Genomic DNA, 14,454 nt, shown 5'->3' with positions numbered 1-14,454 from the left:
CAGAGTTTGTCTATAGTTTTGCAGTGGGCACAGTACCAAAATGTCTTCCCATTAATTTCCATCTCTTTCTTATGTTTTTGTTCTTCCCTTTTCTTGTTTACTTGTAAGAATCATGTTCATCAAAAGGAGGAACAAAAACAGAAACAGACTCTAAACTTGTCAGTTCCTTGGTTGAAGTATCTTGAATTTTTTTTTCAAAACTGTTTGGCCTAGTTCTAAATAAAGACTTCTAGCTTGCACCCCTATTTCTTTACTTGAGAAGTCTGATAGAGAACAACCCAAAAGAACAACATAAAAGATGGGATGAGGACAGGTTGATGGCTGATGATTTTGTAATATGTTACTATAATTCTGGAAGAATAGTCTCAGTGGCTTTACCATAATTACCAAAACAATACATACTGAATGTTATTTTTTTTTCTGTTTGTAACCATTGCTTCTCTTCCATTTTGCTATTATTTGAACCTACACGTTATGTGTATTCCAAAGTGCATAGGGAATTCCACATGCACAAGGAAGTCTGTAGGCCCACAGAAATCAATGGGGAAGGCCACTTCTGCATCTGTCTCACAAGAGAGGATGGAGGAATAGATGCAGGGCTGGTGCAAGACATTTGCTGCCTACAAAAAAAGCAACAAAGAGTTCCACCCACCCACTTCAAGCCAGCCAAGTTATTTTGTCACAGGAGACACAATATCCTACTTCTTCCCATCCCTGTCACTGAAATAGTCTGCCGGGGATCCAGGCACCCAAAATTTGCTGCCTGAGGAGGCTGCCTGCTTGACCCTGCTGGAGAAAACTATACACAATGTTAGGTTCGAGTTCTGAAATTCAAAGCACAGACACACCCAAACCCTTTTTTCACTTACAAATCCAAGCATCCCAATTCACTGAAACAAATCACGTTTGAGTTGCAAGGATACCAATGTGGGGATCGCCATCAAGGTCACGTTACTAGTGATGTTGTCAATGAATTGCTTGTTACTTGTGTATCCGGTGCCCATATAAACACCTGCTGTTGTATCACCCTGTGCTACAGCAGGCAAGCAGAGGTGGCCGGTCAGATTTATTGCTACTGCTGTCCCTGGTGGTGTAAAGAGAGCTTGTTTTCGTCGATCAAGAGACACCACAGAAGTGTTGAGCCTGAAACAATGCATTCTAATGACTACAGAATTAGATTTCCACCCCTGCCCTCATCAAAGTTTATTATAGGCCCTGTAACTGCCACAGGAGCCCCAATAAAATCGCACGCAGAGAGCTGGTGGGGGGGGGGAGAAGAGGTGGATTGCGTTGGAACAGGTTGGCTGGGTGACAGAATGGGAGGATCATGCGCACAGAGAGGGCAGCGTCAATACCGGAGACAGCAGCGTTTGCAGTTTTCTCTATTTCAGGAGCTAAAGCGAGGAGGAAGGAGCCTGGGAAGATGGGAAGGTGCAGGAGGAGGGAGGGGGGGGGGAGAACCCGCGGATGGGGCGAAGCGGGGCGGCTCGAGCAGGATGAATGAGTGATGGATCGGGGTTGGGCCAGCGAAGTGGAGCCGGAATACGGAAAAACACCCCCAGCATCAGAGGCAAGGAAGAGGCAGAGTCGAGCTGGGTGGCCCGGCTGCAACGTTAACTTAAGCTGCATCCGAGCGTCTTGAGAAGGGGGGGGGGGAGGGAGAGAAGACTCTCAGCAACTGGGGGGGGGGGTGAGGTGTTGTTGTTGTTGTGCTTCCGACGGTGGGGGAGAAGAAGAAGCGGAGGAAGGGACCGTGCGGTTGAGCCAGACCGCCGCCGAGGGAAAAGTGTGGGATCCGGAGGTGAGAAAGAAGCCGGAGTGATGAGAGAGCAAACGGGAAAACTAGAGGAAGCTTCTGTTGCTGCCGCTGCCGGGATCTATCGGTCGGGTCGGCGCCCCCGCCGTTATTCAGGCGCTTGGGAAGGACGGGAAGCGCCTCAAGTGTCCGCCACGTCCCGGCTCCTTCTGCCCCACCAGCCGGGACTATGGAGACTTTAAGCGGCGCCAGCCTCGGCGAATCTCTCAAGCCGCCGCCTCCGTCCCCGCAGAGCCCTCACCTCTCCTTCGCCGAGAAGAAGAGACTCCACCGAGCCCCTTCCCCCGCTAGACCTTTCCTCAAGGATCTCCACAGCCGGGCATCTTCCGCCAAACCCCCGCCGGTGCCTCCCAAATCGCCCAGCCTCTCGGGCAAGCCGCAGCCCCAGCAGGCGGGAGCCCGTCCGCAGTCGCCGGGGCTCTTGGTCACTCAGAGCCGCCTCTCCCGGCGTAGCTGCGCCCAGGCTGCCAAGGCGGCGGCGGCGGCGGCGGCGGCTGGTCTCGGTGCCGGCGCGCCTGGCAAAGCGAGCAGCGCCAAATCCGCCCTCTCGAGCAAGAAGGCGGCGGCCCGGGCCCAGGAGCAGGTAGGCGGCAAGGCCAGCGGGAGGCAGCCCGGAGGCGAGGCGGGCCACCCGTCTGGCAAAAGCCGGAAGGGAAAGCGATGCGCGCCTTTGGCCCAGGCGGGCTCCTTGGCCCCGGCCTCCGCACTGGGCAGCGGCTCCGCCGTCCGGATCAGCCACACAGACAGCAGCTCCGACCTCTCCGACTGCCCTTCCGAGCCGCTCTCGGACGAGCAGAGACTCGCCCAGGCCGCCAGCAGTGATGCTGAGTCTGGCACCGGCTCCAGCGACCGAGAACGCGAGCAGCCGCCGCCGCCGCCGCCTCCTCTCCCCTCGGGGCCGGGCGTCGCCCCCCAGCATTCCCTGCCCGGCACCGACGGTTCCAGTAAAGGGCCAGCAGCGCCGCCTGCTTCCGCAGCTCCCTCGGGAGCTAAAGGGGAGCCGCCCCAGCCGGGCGATGAGGAGGCCGGGGCGCGAACTTTGGAGAAAGCGCCCGCCAAAGGTGCCCAGTCCGCCGGGAGCCTCAGGCCGGGAGCCAAACCCCCGGTGGTTATTCCTCCTTGCGACAAACCGTTGGCGGTGGATGAGGAGGAGCTGCTGAGGGAAATAGAAGAGCTTCGCTCAGAGAACGATTACCTCAAGGTAAACGGCGGGAAGCAAGGAGGCAAAGAAGGGGGCTTGAGGGGACAGCTGGGGGCCCAGGAAGGTGGGGTGGCGCCCTCGGGGAAGGGGGGGGGAAGAGAGAATAGAGTTTGCCGAGCTGTGGGTAACTTTTGAAAATGGAGAGGTACCCCAGACACCACGTGGAGTGTGAGGTTTGGTCCGTCGGGTGTCGAGGGCGGGAGAGGGGAGGGTTCTTGCCCTGTCTATGCAGTTCTGGAATAAGAAGTCCTTGTTGGAAATGAGAGGGGCATCCCTTCAGGGGAAGGCCGCTGATAATTGTAGGGGATGGTCTGAGAAGTTGTTCATCGCTTGAGGTGGCAGGATGCCTACCATGTGGTGGTGCAGAGATGGACCCCCACCTGCCCTCCCGCTTCCAAGCCATCTTCTTTGAAGAGCAGTTAAGTTGGAGAGAGAGACCCCTACTTTTTATGAAAAGAGGAAGAGTGTGTATGTGTGAAAACATTTTTTGACAGATCAGAGATGTTTTGCTGTTAGAATCTGATTTATATGTTTATGATGTGCATTGTCTTGTTTTTAAACCACTGGTGGGTTTTCTGTATTAAAAGTGGGTTGTCCGTTCCTTACATGTAAAGGAAACCATGTAATTGTGTGGTTATGAAGACAGAAGTTACCTTCATTTTTATATTCTTTGTGTATCATATTTACTATAAATCATTGTGTGTTTGCAAGAAAAGTGACAGGTGAGAGATCACACTTTAATAACTGTTCCTGAATGTTTATGGAAAGGCCTTTAACAGCTGTTTAGCAGAAATGTGAACGAGACTTTTCCTGCCCCGGAAATGAAGTTTCAGGCTATATTTTTTTTCTGGATTTCTTGCCTGCCAGACAGCTGGTAAAAGCATAACATTTCTAGCAGAGAGGATCTGATAATCCTGTTTTCATGATCCATGAGAGTGTGCCTCAATACTGTAGTATTTGACCCTTCTTCTGTTGTTTTTCTACGTCCCCTTTTCATGCCAGCAGTGTGATGCCCTACCCAGACATAACAGGCTAGGGGGGAAATGCAGCATTTTGTCAGAGGTTCTACATGTGTGAGAGACTGAGCAGAATCAAGGGAGGGCAAATCTGTCAAAGAATTTTTAAAAACCTCTTAAATGTCTGGGCTACAAATCTGCCAACAGTGAAAATAAATCAAGAAAGAAAAGAAAGTACATGAGAGGAGTGGAATTGTTTTGGATCCCCTCCTCTTTAAATTAGAAATACTGTACGTTTCTAAAAAGGTCAGAAAATAGTATTGTAAAATATCACCATATTACAAAAAACAACAACATAAAAAAACTGTTTTGTGTGCTGTCAAGTCACTCCAGGGTGATGGCGACCCTAAGAATTAATTACCTCCAGAAACATTTTGTCCTTAACAGTTCTGCTCAGATCTTGCACACTGATGGCCATGGCTTCAGTTACTGAATTGATCTGACTCATGTTAGGCCTTCCTCTTTTCCTACTGCCTTCCAGTTTTCTTTTGCAGAAGCATTATATCCTTCAACTAGGGGAGATGTACAACATTTTTTCTGAGTACAAAAGTACTGGGAAAAAGGTAATAGCTCTGTAAATAGAATGGAAAAGCTTAAGTAAAGGTGGGAGGGCTGTGCACAAAAATGAAAGACAAAAGTACATTTATTGCACAAAAAGATAATCAAGGAAAGCTTTTTGAGGCAACACAGATAACAGAAAAGGATCAGCTGATATAAGTTTTCAGGAATGTGACAGGCCTATGATGAATTACATTTAGGCAGCCAATAAGCTTTTTCCATTCTGGCCTCATTTGGATATAATGATTAACCTATGGCTAATCTTTATCTAAATGAAGTTGTGTTGAGGTCAGGCTTACATATTCTTCTAGATGTGAAGTTAAATTATGGTCAATTGAAAATGGAAGTGAACCCATACTTGCAGCTGTGCAGGAGGGAGGGAAGAGAGTATGGAGTCCAAACCTTGAATAGGTTTACTTTTACAGCAATTTGCTGCAATTTATCAGTCATCTGAATGAGACCTCTGCCTTGCATATTACCTGTTTTGTGTGGCTCCAGAGGTTAGAACCTAAAATAAAGGGGTTGCCATTACAAGAAAGGAGATTTAGACTGTATTAGGAAGAACATCCTGATGGTAAGAACTGTTCAACAGTGGAATAGATTACCTTGCAGGGTAGAGGGCTGTCCTTCATTAAAGGTCTTTGGACAGAGGTTTTATAGTTCTTTGATAGATGTGCTTTGGCCGGGGATTGGATTTGACGATCCTTGGGACCCTTCAAGCTCTATAATTTTATGGTCAACATTCTATTGCGCAACTGCATGCAGAGTTTAAGACTGTGCCCATGGTGGATGTGTGAGTACCAAGGCAGAAGTGCTGTCCTTGAAGCACTACTGCCAGTGTATTGAGCAATCAGTTGTGCTGTGCACATGGGATCCATTGCACATTCGCAGAGTGCAGTTCCTCATTGTCAGGTGTAAACTCCAACACATTTACACTGGCATAACTTTATGTTGAACAGGAAAGTGGCTGTCTTTTTGTGAGAGCTCTTCTCATGCACAATATGCTGGGCCATTTTGCTTTCAAGCATGGTTAGGCAGACAACAGGTGCTTTACATGCAGCCAAGGTTATAGATCTTCCTTCTATTTCTTTTGACAAATGAGTTGTCATCACATTAAGAGTTTGGAGAACAAGATAATTTCATGTATTGCACCAGCACTAGTCACTAGGAATTTCACAAAGACTAATTTAAATTCAGCAAGTATATAATAATGTGTATTGCTGATGGCCTATTTTGTGCTGCATGTGTTTGCTGCGTATAATGCATCCAGACTTTCTTTGAACCTCTCTATGTTTCTTCAGAAATAAAGTCCATTGGCTTAAATAAGAGTTACCCTCAAGTAATTGTGCCCAAGTTTACATTGATGGATAGATGACACGATTCTGAAAGAAGACTCTCATCCCAAATGCATATCTTACTATACTTGCCTCTCTATTTACCCTTTTAACCATCAATGAAATTGTGGTTAATTTCTGAAAAAGAGATATAATCCCGCCTGTAAACCACAGTTTTACATTCTAAAAAACAATATCTTCTTAACCATATTCCCAGGGTACTTTTTTCCTCCCAAACACTGTTGCAGACTCATATGCCAGGGTAATTTCAAACCAACCTGGCTTCAGTTGTTGGATAGTCAAGCAACTAGGGGGAGAGGATTGATGTGGTAGACTGCTGAAAACATAGCCACAGAATACCAGGAATTGCCAACCTCTATTGAGAAACTTTCAAGTACAATGTCTAAAGTGGGAAATGGGGAAAAGAGAGGGAAAGGAAAAAAGGAGGTGGAATAGGTACGACAGATGTGGTCATATTCTACATTTTGAGTGCTGCTTAAATGACAATAAAAATATAAAAGGGCCTTTCATCTCCAGTTTAGATAACATTCTACTCCTAGAGTAAGTAAATTTGGAGTGTTAGAAAAATAAGCAGCATACAGCTTGCTTCCTCTCTGTAAATCTTAAGAATAAAAGGATGAAGACGCTGAATTGCTTTATTCCGAAAGAATCTTTTTTTTCTTTCCCCAGTCTACAGTCAAAAGACTAATGGTACCACTCTCCTGTCCATTTTATATATTTGCTTTTTAACAAAACCCATAGGTGCTTCAATATACTGTATTAAGCAGGACCATAAGAGCCAGAACAGTTATGATAAAGCTGTCAGTGTGAACGTATGGCTTCAATTTATTTCTCTTATGTTAAGTTTTCCCATCCATATATAGAAGTTACTGTTCAGAATGCTACTAAGTGATTTTTACACGCTACAGAGGGACCTCTGCAGGGTTTTATTTACAATATGATCTTTTGGCACAGAGCAATGAAGCTACATTCAGAAGGCTCTATAAATAAAAGAAACTGAGCTGATTGGGTAACCGCAAATACTGTACCACTTGACTCTCCTACTTATGAATACTGTAGTATTTCTGGTCTAGATTAACAGAAGCATTAGTTGGTAGCCTTTTCCTCACAGAGTCTGTGGGGATTTTGTCTACAGAGGGATTATGCCAGTATTGTGTGAAAGAAACTAGATAAAGACTGAGGACTAAAAGGAGAGTCTTCTTAATTCAAATAATACATATTAGTTATAGAAGCAGCATAAAAATTTTATTATGGGCATCAATCTGGTGACTGCCTTGTGAGAGTGGATTAGTCCAGAGGTTCTTAACCTTTTTGAAAGAAACGCCCCCTTGAGCCATTGAGGAAGTTATCATCACCCCCCCTCCCCGCGGTGATGATATTTATTTATTTATTTACTTATTATTTAATTATTTATTTTTTATTTATTTATTTAAGACACTTAAATCCAATGACCCCTGAAAACAAAATTTAATTCCAAGAAAATGAAATGCCCCCCAAAAGTAACATTTAATGATTTAGTTGCAAGCGAATTTTAAGACGCAAAAAGAAATATAAAAAGGGCATAAAAACAAACCGCAATGCAGAAACTAAAAATTTCAAGACGAAAACTCTGAAACTAAATTAAGATTGGAGGAAAATATATATTCATGCGCATTGTAAAAAGGCTGCAGCCATCTTCACAGGTTTGGCTTGCTCCAGCGCCCCCCTACTGCCCCCTTCTGCTCCAGCGCCCCCACGCCGCCCCTTTTCGTTCTAATGCCCCCCTGAAAAATGAAATCGCCCCCTGGGGGGCATTATCGCCCACGTTAAGAACCACTGGATTAGTCCACTGCCCAAAGTGGATGTGACACGGTAGCCTCATCTGCTCAGTCTCCAACCAGGATGTGAGATCTAATGAGGAAAGGTTCTCCACACTTCGCCTTCTTGCGCTCTGTTGCTGTAAGAACTTTTATCCAGACTCATGCTCAGTGATAATAGTGCAGCAAAGTAAGGCAGAGTGGGAAAGGGGCTTAGCTGTCCTGACCTGTGTTAAACTCTTGTTATAAGAATCGGAGACCTACTCTCATTTAGTTCTGAGGGTAGATGTGGCTGCCTCTGTCTTAGATAGAGTGGTCTTCATTCAGTTTAAGGACTAATAACTTCATACTGATCAAGACCAAAGTAAGGAGCCAGTACTTTTGCTGATTGACCTTTGTAGGGTCCTGGATGGGGGTTGTATACTGTTTCACCCACACTCCCCAGAGATGTGTATTATATATTATATACTGTATATATAAGAAGGACGTGGTGGTGCTGCGGGCTAAACCGCAGAAGCCTGTGCTGCAGGGTCAGAAGACCAGCAGTCGTAAGATCGAATTCATGCGACGGAGTGAGCTCCCGTCGCTTGTCCCAGCTCCCGCCAACCTAGCGGTTGAAAGCATGCAAATGCGAATAGATTAATAGGGACCACCTCGGTGGGAAGGTAACAGCGTTCTGTGTTTCAGTCGCACTGGCCATGTGACCACAGAAGATTGTCTTCGGACAAAACGCTGGCTCTATGGCTTGGAAATGGGGATGAGCACCTCCCCCTAGAGTCGAACACGACTGGACAAAAAAAAAAAATTGTCAAGGGGAACCTTTACTTTACCTTTACCTTTTACTGTATATATAAGTAATCCACAAAGAATTACGTGGCACCCAAAAGATAATTTTTAGATGCAACTGGAGAAGTAGACTGCAGTACACATAAGTTTGTATTAAATAAAACTTATTTGCCTCTAAGGTGGCAGGAGGTTCTGTTGCTTTTGCTGAAACAGACTAACATGGCAGTCCTGTTCAAAATGAGTCATAGATTAATCTAATTTTTCTATTTTCAGAAGACCTTTTTGCTCTATAATGCAACTATTTTTCCTCCCTCCCCTCTTTTCTTTGAAATATCATTGGAAATTTCCCAAACTTTATATTTTACACCCAAGATACTATAATTTTACAATCAAAAAGGTACTTTGGCTTTTTCACAAGTGGTCTCCAAGAAGCCTTCTGGCTGGAGAGAACATGTGACTACAAGTAAAAAGAGAGGCAGTGTATAATAAATAAAACATGGGGGGAAAAACTCTGAAGGCTTGTTTCTGTCATCTCTGAGCAATATATTTGTATTAAATCACCACATGGTTTTACATGGTTTGTGTCCTAAGTTCTTTGCAGGGGAAGACTGATAAAAATTGGATTATTGGATGTTTAAAAACATGTAAGAGGTCAGTTAAACAAAGGTTTTTCCTTCCTCTTTTAGGGAAATGCTGTTCTCTTGCACTGAAAATACATTAGTCATGGGGAAGAAGAGATTAAATCTTCTAAAAATCTAATCTTAGGCATCAGACTAGCAGAGGCAATTTGCATATGCTTGTGCACTCAGCTGCTAGAGTGAAAGATCAGCTTGGTAAACAATGGCTCTGGGTTCATGTATCTTGTTAGCCACAGCTGTGGCTTGCTAAAATGTGGCATTGTCCAGGGGAAGCAGTGGATTATTTGTATAATGTGACAGACTGTGATTTCCATCTGTAGTTCTTAATAGATCATACTAAAGTATCACTGACCAGATGTTTACCCTAACTCTTTAAAAGTGTAGGCAATTCAAAAATTGATACTGTAATAGCTTTAGTTAGCTTTAGCTTTAGTTTTAAATGTATAACAGCATAGTGCCTTTCAATTTGCAGAAACAGTGCTACAAAAGGGTACACGAGAGTTAGAAAAGTTCCTTTTTTTGGACTGCAGTTATGAGAAAGTTCAGAAGGTTTGTCAGAGAAGCATTGAAAAGGATCTGCCAAGCACTGCTGCTCTACAACTTCTGTTCAGTTGAACAGGCCTTCAGTAAGCCTGATTAAATAGAAAGTTCAGCTGAAGAGTAGCACTACCACCGCTAGTCTCAAAGTACTGAGCATTCAACAGCAATTGTACGCGCTGCTGCTTTAAGCACGCTGACTGTGAAGTAAGCCCTTTAAGCTTAGTAGTGTAGAATAAGCAAGCATAGAATTAAACTATACATGCCTGTTCCAGGGAGATATAAAATTTCAGCCATAATTAGGATTTTGCTTGCTATCTTACAGTGAGAATGTTGATGGGCTTGGTGTCACAGATACTATAGCGTGAAGCATGCTTGTGATTGGAGAAAGGCTGTTAATACAGGTTTCAAGTGTAAGTCACCAAAGTTAGACACCTATGTAAGAACGCAAATAAAGATGACCTAATCTAATTTTCTGTTTATTTGAGTGATGCTGAGCAACCATATGAGCTTACTGCCAAGGATAATAATCCTTCTTTTATTTAAAGGGTTGAAGCTAGTCTTCATTTGAGTTACTGCCAGAGTGTACATTTGAACCCATTAAAAGGACAAATGTTTAATAACACACAGTGTTTCACTTGCTTGCAGTAGGAGGCCCTTCTTAACTTGTTGCATAAGAATAATTCCACCTTCCTGTCCTATATTTTATCATTTGGAGACACATGTGAGCCATTTCCTCAAGTGCCTGAAATATGGTTGCAAGTTATAGATGGAACTTGTGTGGAAGGGTAGAAGTTAGTTTTCTTAGGAGAGACTTTTGACCTTCATGAAAACAGACACAGAGGCCAGAATCCAATTGGGGTTTGTTGTTTGTTTAGTTGCTAAGTCGTGTCCGACTCTTCATGACCCCATGGACCACAGCACGCCAGGCCCTCCTGTCTTCCACTGCCTCCCGGAGTTTGGTCAAATTCATGTTAGTCGCTTCTATGACACTGTCCATCCATCTCATCCTCTGTCGTCCCCTTCTCCTCTTGCCCTCACACTTTCCGAACATCAGGGTCTTTTCCAGGGAGTCTTCTCTTCACATGAGATGGCCAAAGTATTGGAGCCTCAGCTTCAGGATCTGTCCTTCCAGTAAGCACTTAGGGTTGATTTCCTTCAAAATGGGTAGGTTTGTTCTCCTTGCAGTCCAGGGGACTCTCAAGAGTCTTCTCCAGCACCACAATTCAAAAGCATCAATTCTTCAGTGGTCATCCCTATTTATGGTCCGGGTCTCACTTCCATACGTCACTACAGGAAAAACTATAGGTTTGACTATGCAGACCTTTGTCAGCAAGGTGATGTGTCTGCTTTTTAAGATGCTGTCTAGGTTTGTCATCGCTTTTCTTCCAAGAAGCAGGCGTCTTTTAATTTCGTGGCTGCTGTCACCATCTGCAGTGATCACACAGCCCAAGAAAATAAAATCTGTCACTGCCTCCATATCTTCCCCTTCTATTTGCCAGGAGGTGATGGGACCAGTGGCCATGATCTTAGTTTTTTTATGTTGAATATCAGACCATTTTTGTGCTTTCCTCTTTTATCCTCATTAAGAAGTTCCTTAATTCCTCCTCACTTTCTGCCATCAGAGTGGTATCATCTGCATATCAGAGGTTGTTGAAATTTCTTCTGGCAATCTTAATTCTGGTTTGGGATTCATCCAGCTCTGCCTTTCGCATGATGTATTCTGCATATAAGTTAAATAAACAGGGAGACAATATACAGCCTTGTCGTACTCCTTTCCCAATTTTGAACCAATCAGTTGTTCCATATCCAGTTCTAACTGTTGCTTCCTGTTTCACATATAGATTTCTCAGGAGATAGATAAGGTGATGAGGCACTCCCATTTCTTTAAGGACTTGCCATAGTTTGCTGTGGTCCACACAGTCAAAGGCTTTTGCATAGTCAATGAAGCAGAAGTAGATGTTTTTCTGGAACTCTCTGGCTTTCTCCATAATCCAGCCCATGTTAGCAATTTGGTCTCTAGTTCCTCTGCCCCTTCGAAATCCAGCTTGTATGTCCACATACTGCTGAAGCCTACTTGTAGGATTTTGAGCATAACCTTGCTAGCATGTAGTTGGAGCATTCTTTGGCAATGCCCTTCTTTTGGGGTTGGGATGTAGACTGATCTTTTCCAATCCTCTGGCCACTGCTGAGTTTTCCAAACTTGCTGGCAGATAACAACATCATATTTTAAGATTTTAAATAGTTTGACTGGAATGCTATCACCTCCACTGGCCTTGTTGTCACCCATACTTTCTAAGGCCCACTTTTCACTCTCCAGGATGTCTGGCTCAAGGTCAGAAACCACACTATCTGTGTTTGTCTAGGACATCCAGATCTTTCTTGTATAATTCCTCTGTGTATTCTTGCCACCTCTTCTTGATGTCTTCTGCTTCTGTTAGGCCCCTAACATTTTTGTCCTTTATCATGTCCATCTTTGCACAAAACATTCCTTTAATAGCTCCAATTTTCTTGAACAGATCTCTGTTTTTTTGCCTTTCTATTCTTTTCCTCTATTTCTTTGCACTGTTCATTTAAGAAGAACCTCTTGTCTCTCCTTGCTATTCTTTGGGAGTCTGTATTCCATTTTCTGTAACTTTCCCTATCTCCCTTGCATTTTGTTTCCCTTCTCTTCTCTGGTATTTGTAAGGCCTCGTTGGACAGCCACTTTGCTTTCTTGTATTTTCTTTACTTTGGGAATGTTTTTGTTGCTGCCTCCTATACAATGTTACAAGCCTCCATCCATAGTTCTTCAGGCACTCTGTCCACCAAGTCTAGTTCCTTAAATCTGTTCTTCACTTCCACTGTGTATTCATAAGGGATTTAGTTTAGATTATACCTGAGTAGCCCAGTGGTTTTTCCTACTTTCTTCAGTTAAACTTGAGTTTTGCTATATGAAGCTGATGATCAGAGCCACAATCAGCTCCAGGTCTTGTTTTTGCTGACTGTATAGAGCTTCTCCATCTTTGGCTGCAGAGAACATAATCTGGTTTTGGTATTGCCTATTTAATGATGTCCATGTATAGAGTCGCCTCTTGTGTTGTTGGAAAAGAGTGTTTGTGATGACCCGCTTATTCTCTTGACAAAACTCTATTAGCCTTTGCCCTACTTCGTTTTGAACTCCAAGGCCACTTTCCTGTTGTTCCTTTTATCTCTTGACCCCCTACTTTAGCATTCCAGTCCCCTATAATGAGAAGAACATCTTTCTTTAGTGTCAGTTCTATTTTATTATTATTATTTATTTATTTTTCTCTTTATAGAGGTTGGGTGGGGTAAGGGATAACTGGGATAAGGATACATTTAGAGGGGGTGGATCTGAATGGTCACATTACAAATTGATATTTCCCCCCCACAATAATTCTAAATAATCCCTTCTAAGAATAATTCCAATTATCATACAAAAATATATACATTATTTAGAATAATCTAAATTCAGACAGGTATTTTGTAATTCCCATTATTAATTATGTAACTGATCTTTTTTGCAACCATGTATATAGTGGCAGCCAAGATTCCCGATGATCCTTTTTCTTTTTTGGATTCAACAATTCTGTTAGCATATCCATTTCTTCCGTTTCCCATATTTTCCCTATCAGTTTGTCTATTTGTGGTATTCCAAACTCCTTCCAGTGTCTTATGAATAGTATTCTTGCCGCTGTTATCATATGGATAGCTAAGAATGCTTTTTCAGAATCTAATGTATTAGGCAAAATATTTAGTAGAAAAAATTCTGGTATCATCGATATTGGAGTTTCTAATATCTCTTGCAGTATCTGGTTGACTTTGGTCCAGTATTTGGGGGCTTCTTTATGCATCCACAACATGTGGTAAAATATCCCTTCTTTCTGTTTACATTTCCAACATACACTTGAAAATTGAGTGCTTATTTTAGCCAGAGTACCATCTGTAGAACATTTTTAATATATTCTCCTTGCGCGCTCCATTTTACAACGAAAGCGCTTTACGTTGAAGGTTTTGCGATCGCAAAAGCGATCACAAAACGATGTTTCCTAAGGGGGAATTTCACTTTGCAATGATCAGTTCCCTGCTTCGGGAACTGATTCTTGCAAAGTGATGATTTTCGGCCAGCTGATCGGCGGTTTCAAAATGGCCGCCAGGTAAAAAACATGGCTCCCCGCTCTTTTCTGGGATGGGTTCCTCACTGCACAGGCAGCGAAAATGGCCGCGCTATGGAGGATCTTCGCTGGACGGTGAGTTTCAAGCCCCTAGGAACGTATTAATCGGGTTTTAATGCATTTCTATGGGCTTTTTAATTTCGCATTACGACGTTTTCGTTCTACAGCGATTTCGCTGGAATGAATTAACGTCGTAATGTGAGGCACCACTGTGTGTGTGCGTGCGTGTGTGTGTGTGTATTCAGTACCCATTTCATCATGCATGCTTTTACTACTTTGTCTTGTGTTTCAAAATTTAGCAAGAAATTATATAGTAACTTAATGCATTTTCTTTCTGATTTGTAAAAGAGTTCTGTTGAAAGGAGTGTTTTCTTGATAAAATCCCTCTTGCTTATCTTTAGTATACCTTGATATTAGTTGTGATTGCGCCCACCAATCCATTTCAGTGCCTTGGTCAACTAGCTCTTGTTGTGTTTTAATAGAACCATTGATATGTATAACCTCGCTATATCTTACTATTTTCTTATTTTCTCTCAAATGTGGTAGAGCCAATGCTTCAATTGGCATTACCCACTG

General features: G+C 43.5%; 1 protein-coding gene across 6 annotated transcripts in view; it reads left to right on the top strand.

Annotated features, from left to right (window-relative positions):
• The first annotated feature begins 1,848 nt into the window (after nt 1-1,848).
• MTCL1 (microtubule crosslinking factor 1) overlaps nt 1,849-14,454 on the top strand; it is a 116,259-nt gene continuing 103,653 nt past the window's right edge. For all 6 annotated transcript variants that reach the window (XM_078391535.1, XM_072998811.2, XM_020793492.3 and 3 more), the window contains exon 1: nt 1,849-3,017. In XM_078391535.1, coding sequence (XP_078247661.1) covers nt 1,986-3,017 — 1,032 coding nt within the window. In that variant the 5' untranslated portion in view covers nt 1,849-1,985. The remainder of the gene's footprint in view (nt 3,018-14,454) is intronic.

The sequence above is a fragment of the Pogona vitticeps genome, chromosome 4 (genome assembly GCF_051106095.1).
Source record: "Pogona vitticeps strain Pit_001003342236 chromosome 4, PviZW2.1, whole genome shotgun sequence".
In the NCBI taxonomy this organism is placed as follows: Eukaryota; Metazoa; Chordata; class Lepidosauria; order Squamata; family Agamidae; genus Pogona; species Pogona vitticeps.
The sequence above is the reverse complement of the archived record's forward strand: the minus strand, read 5'-3'. Positions and strand labels throughout refer to the sequence as shown.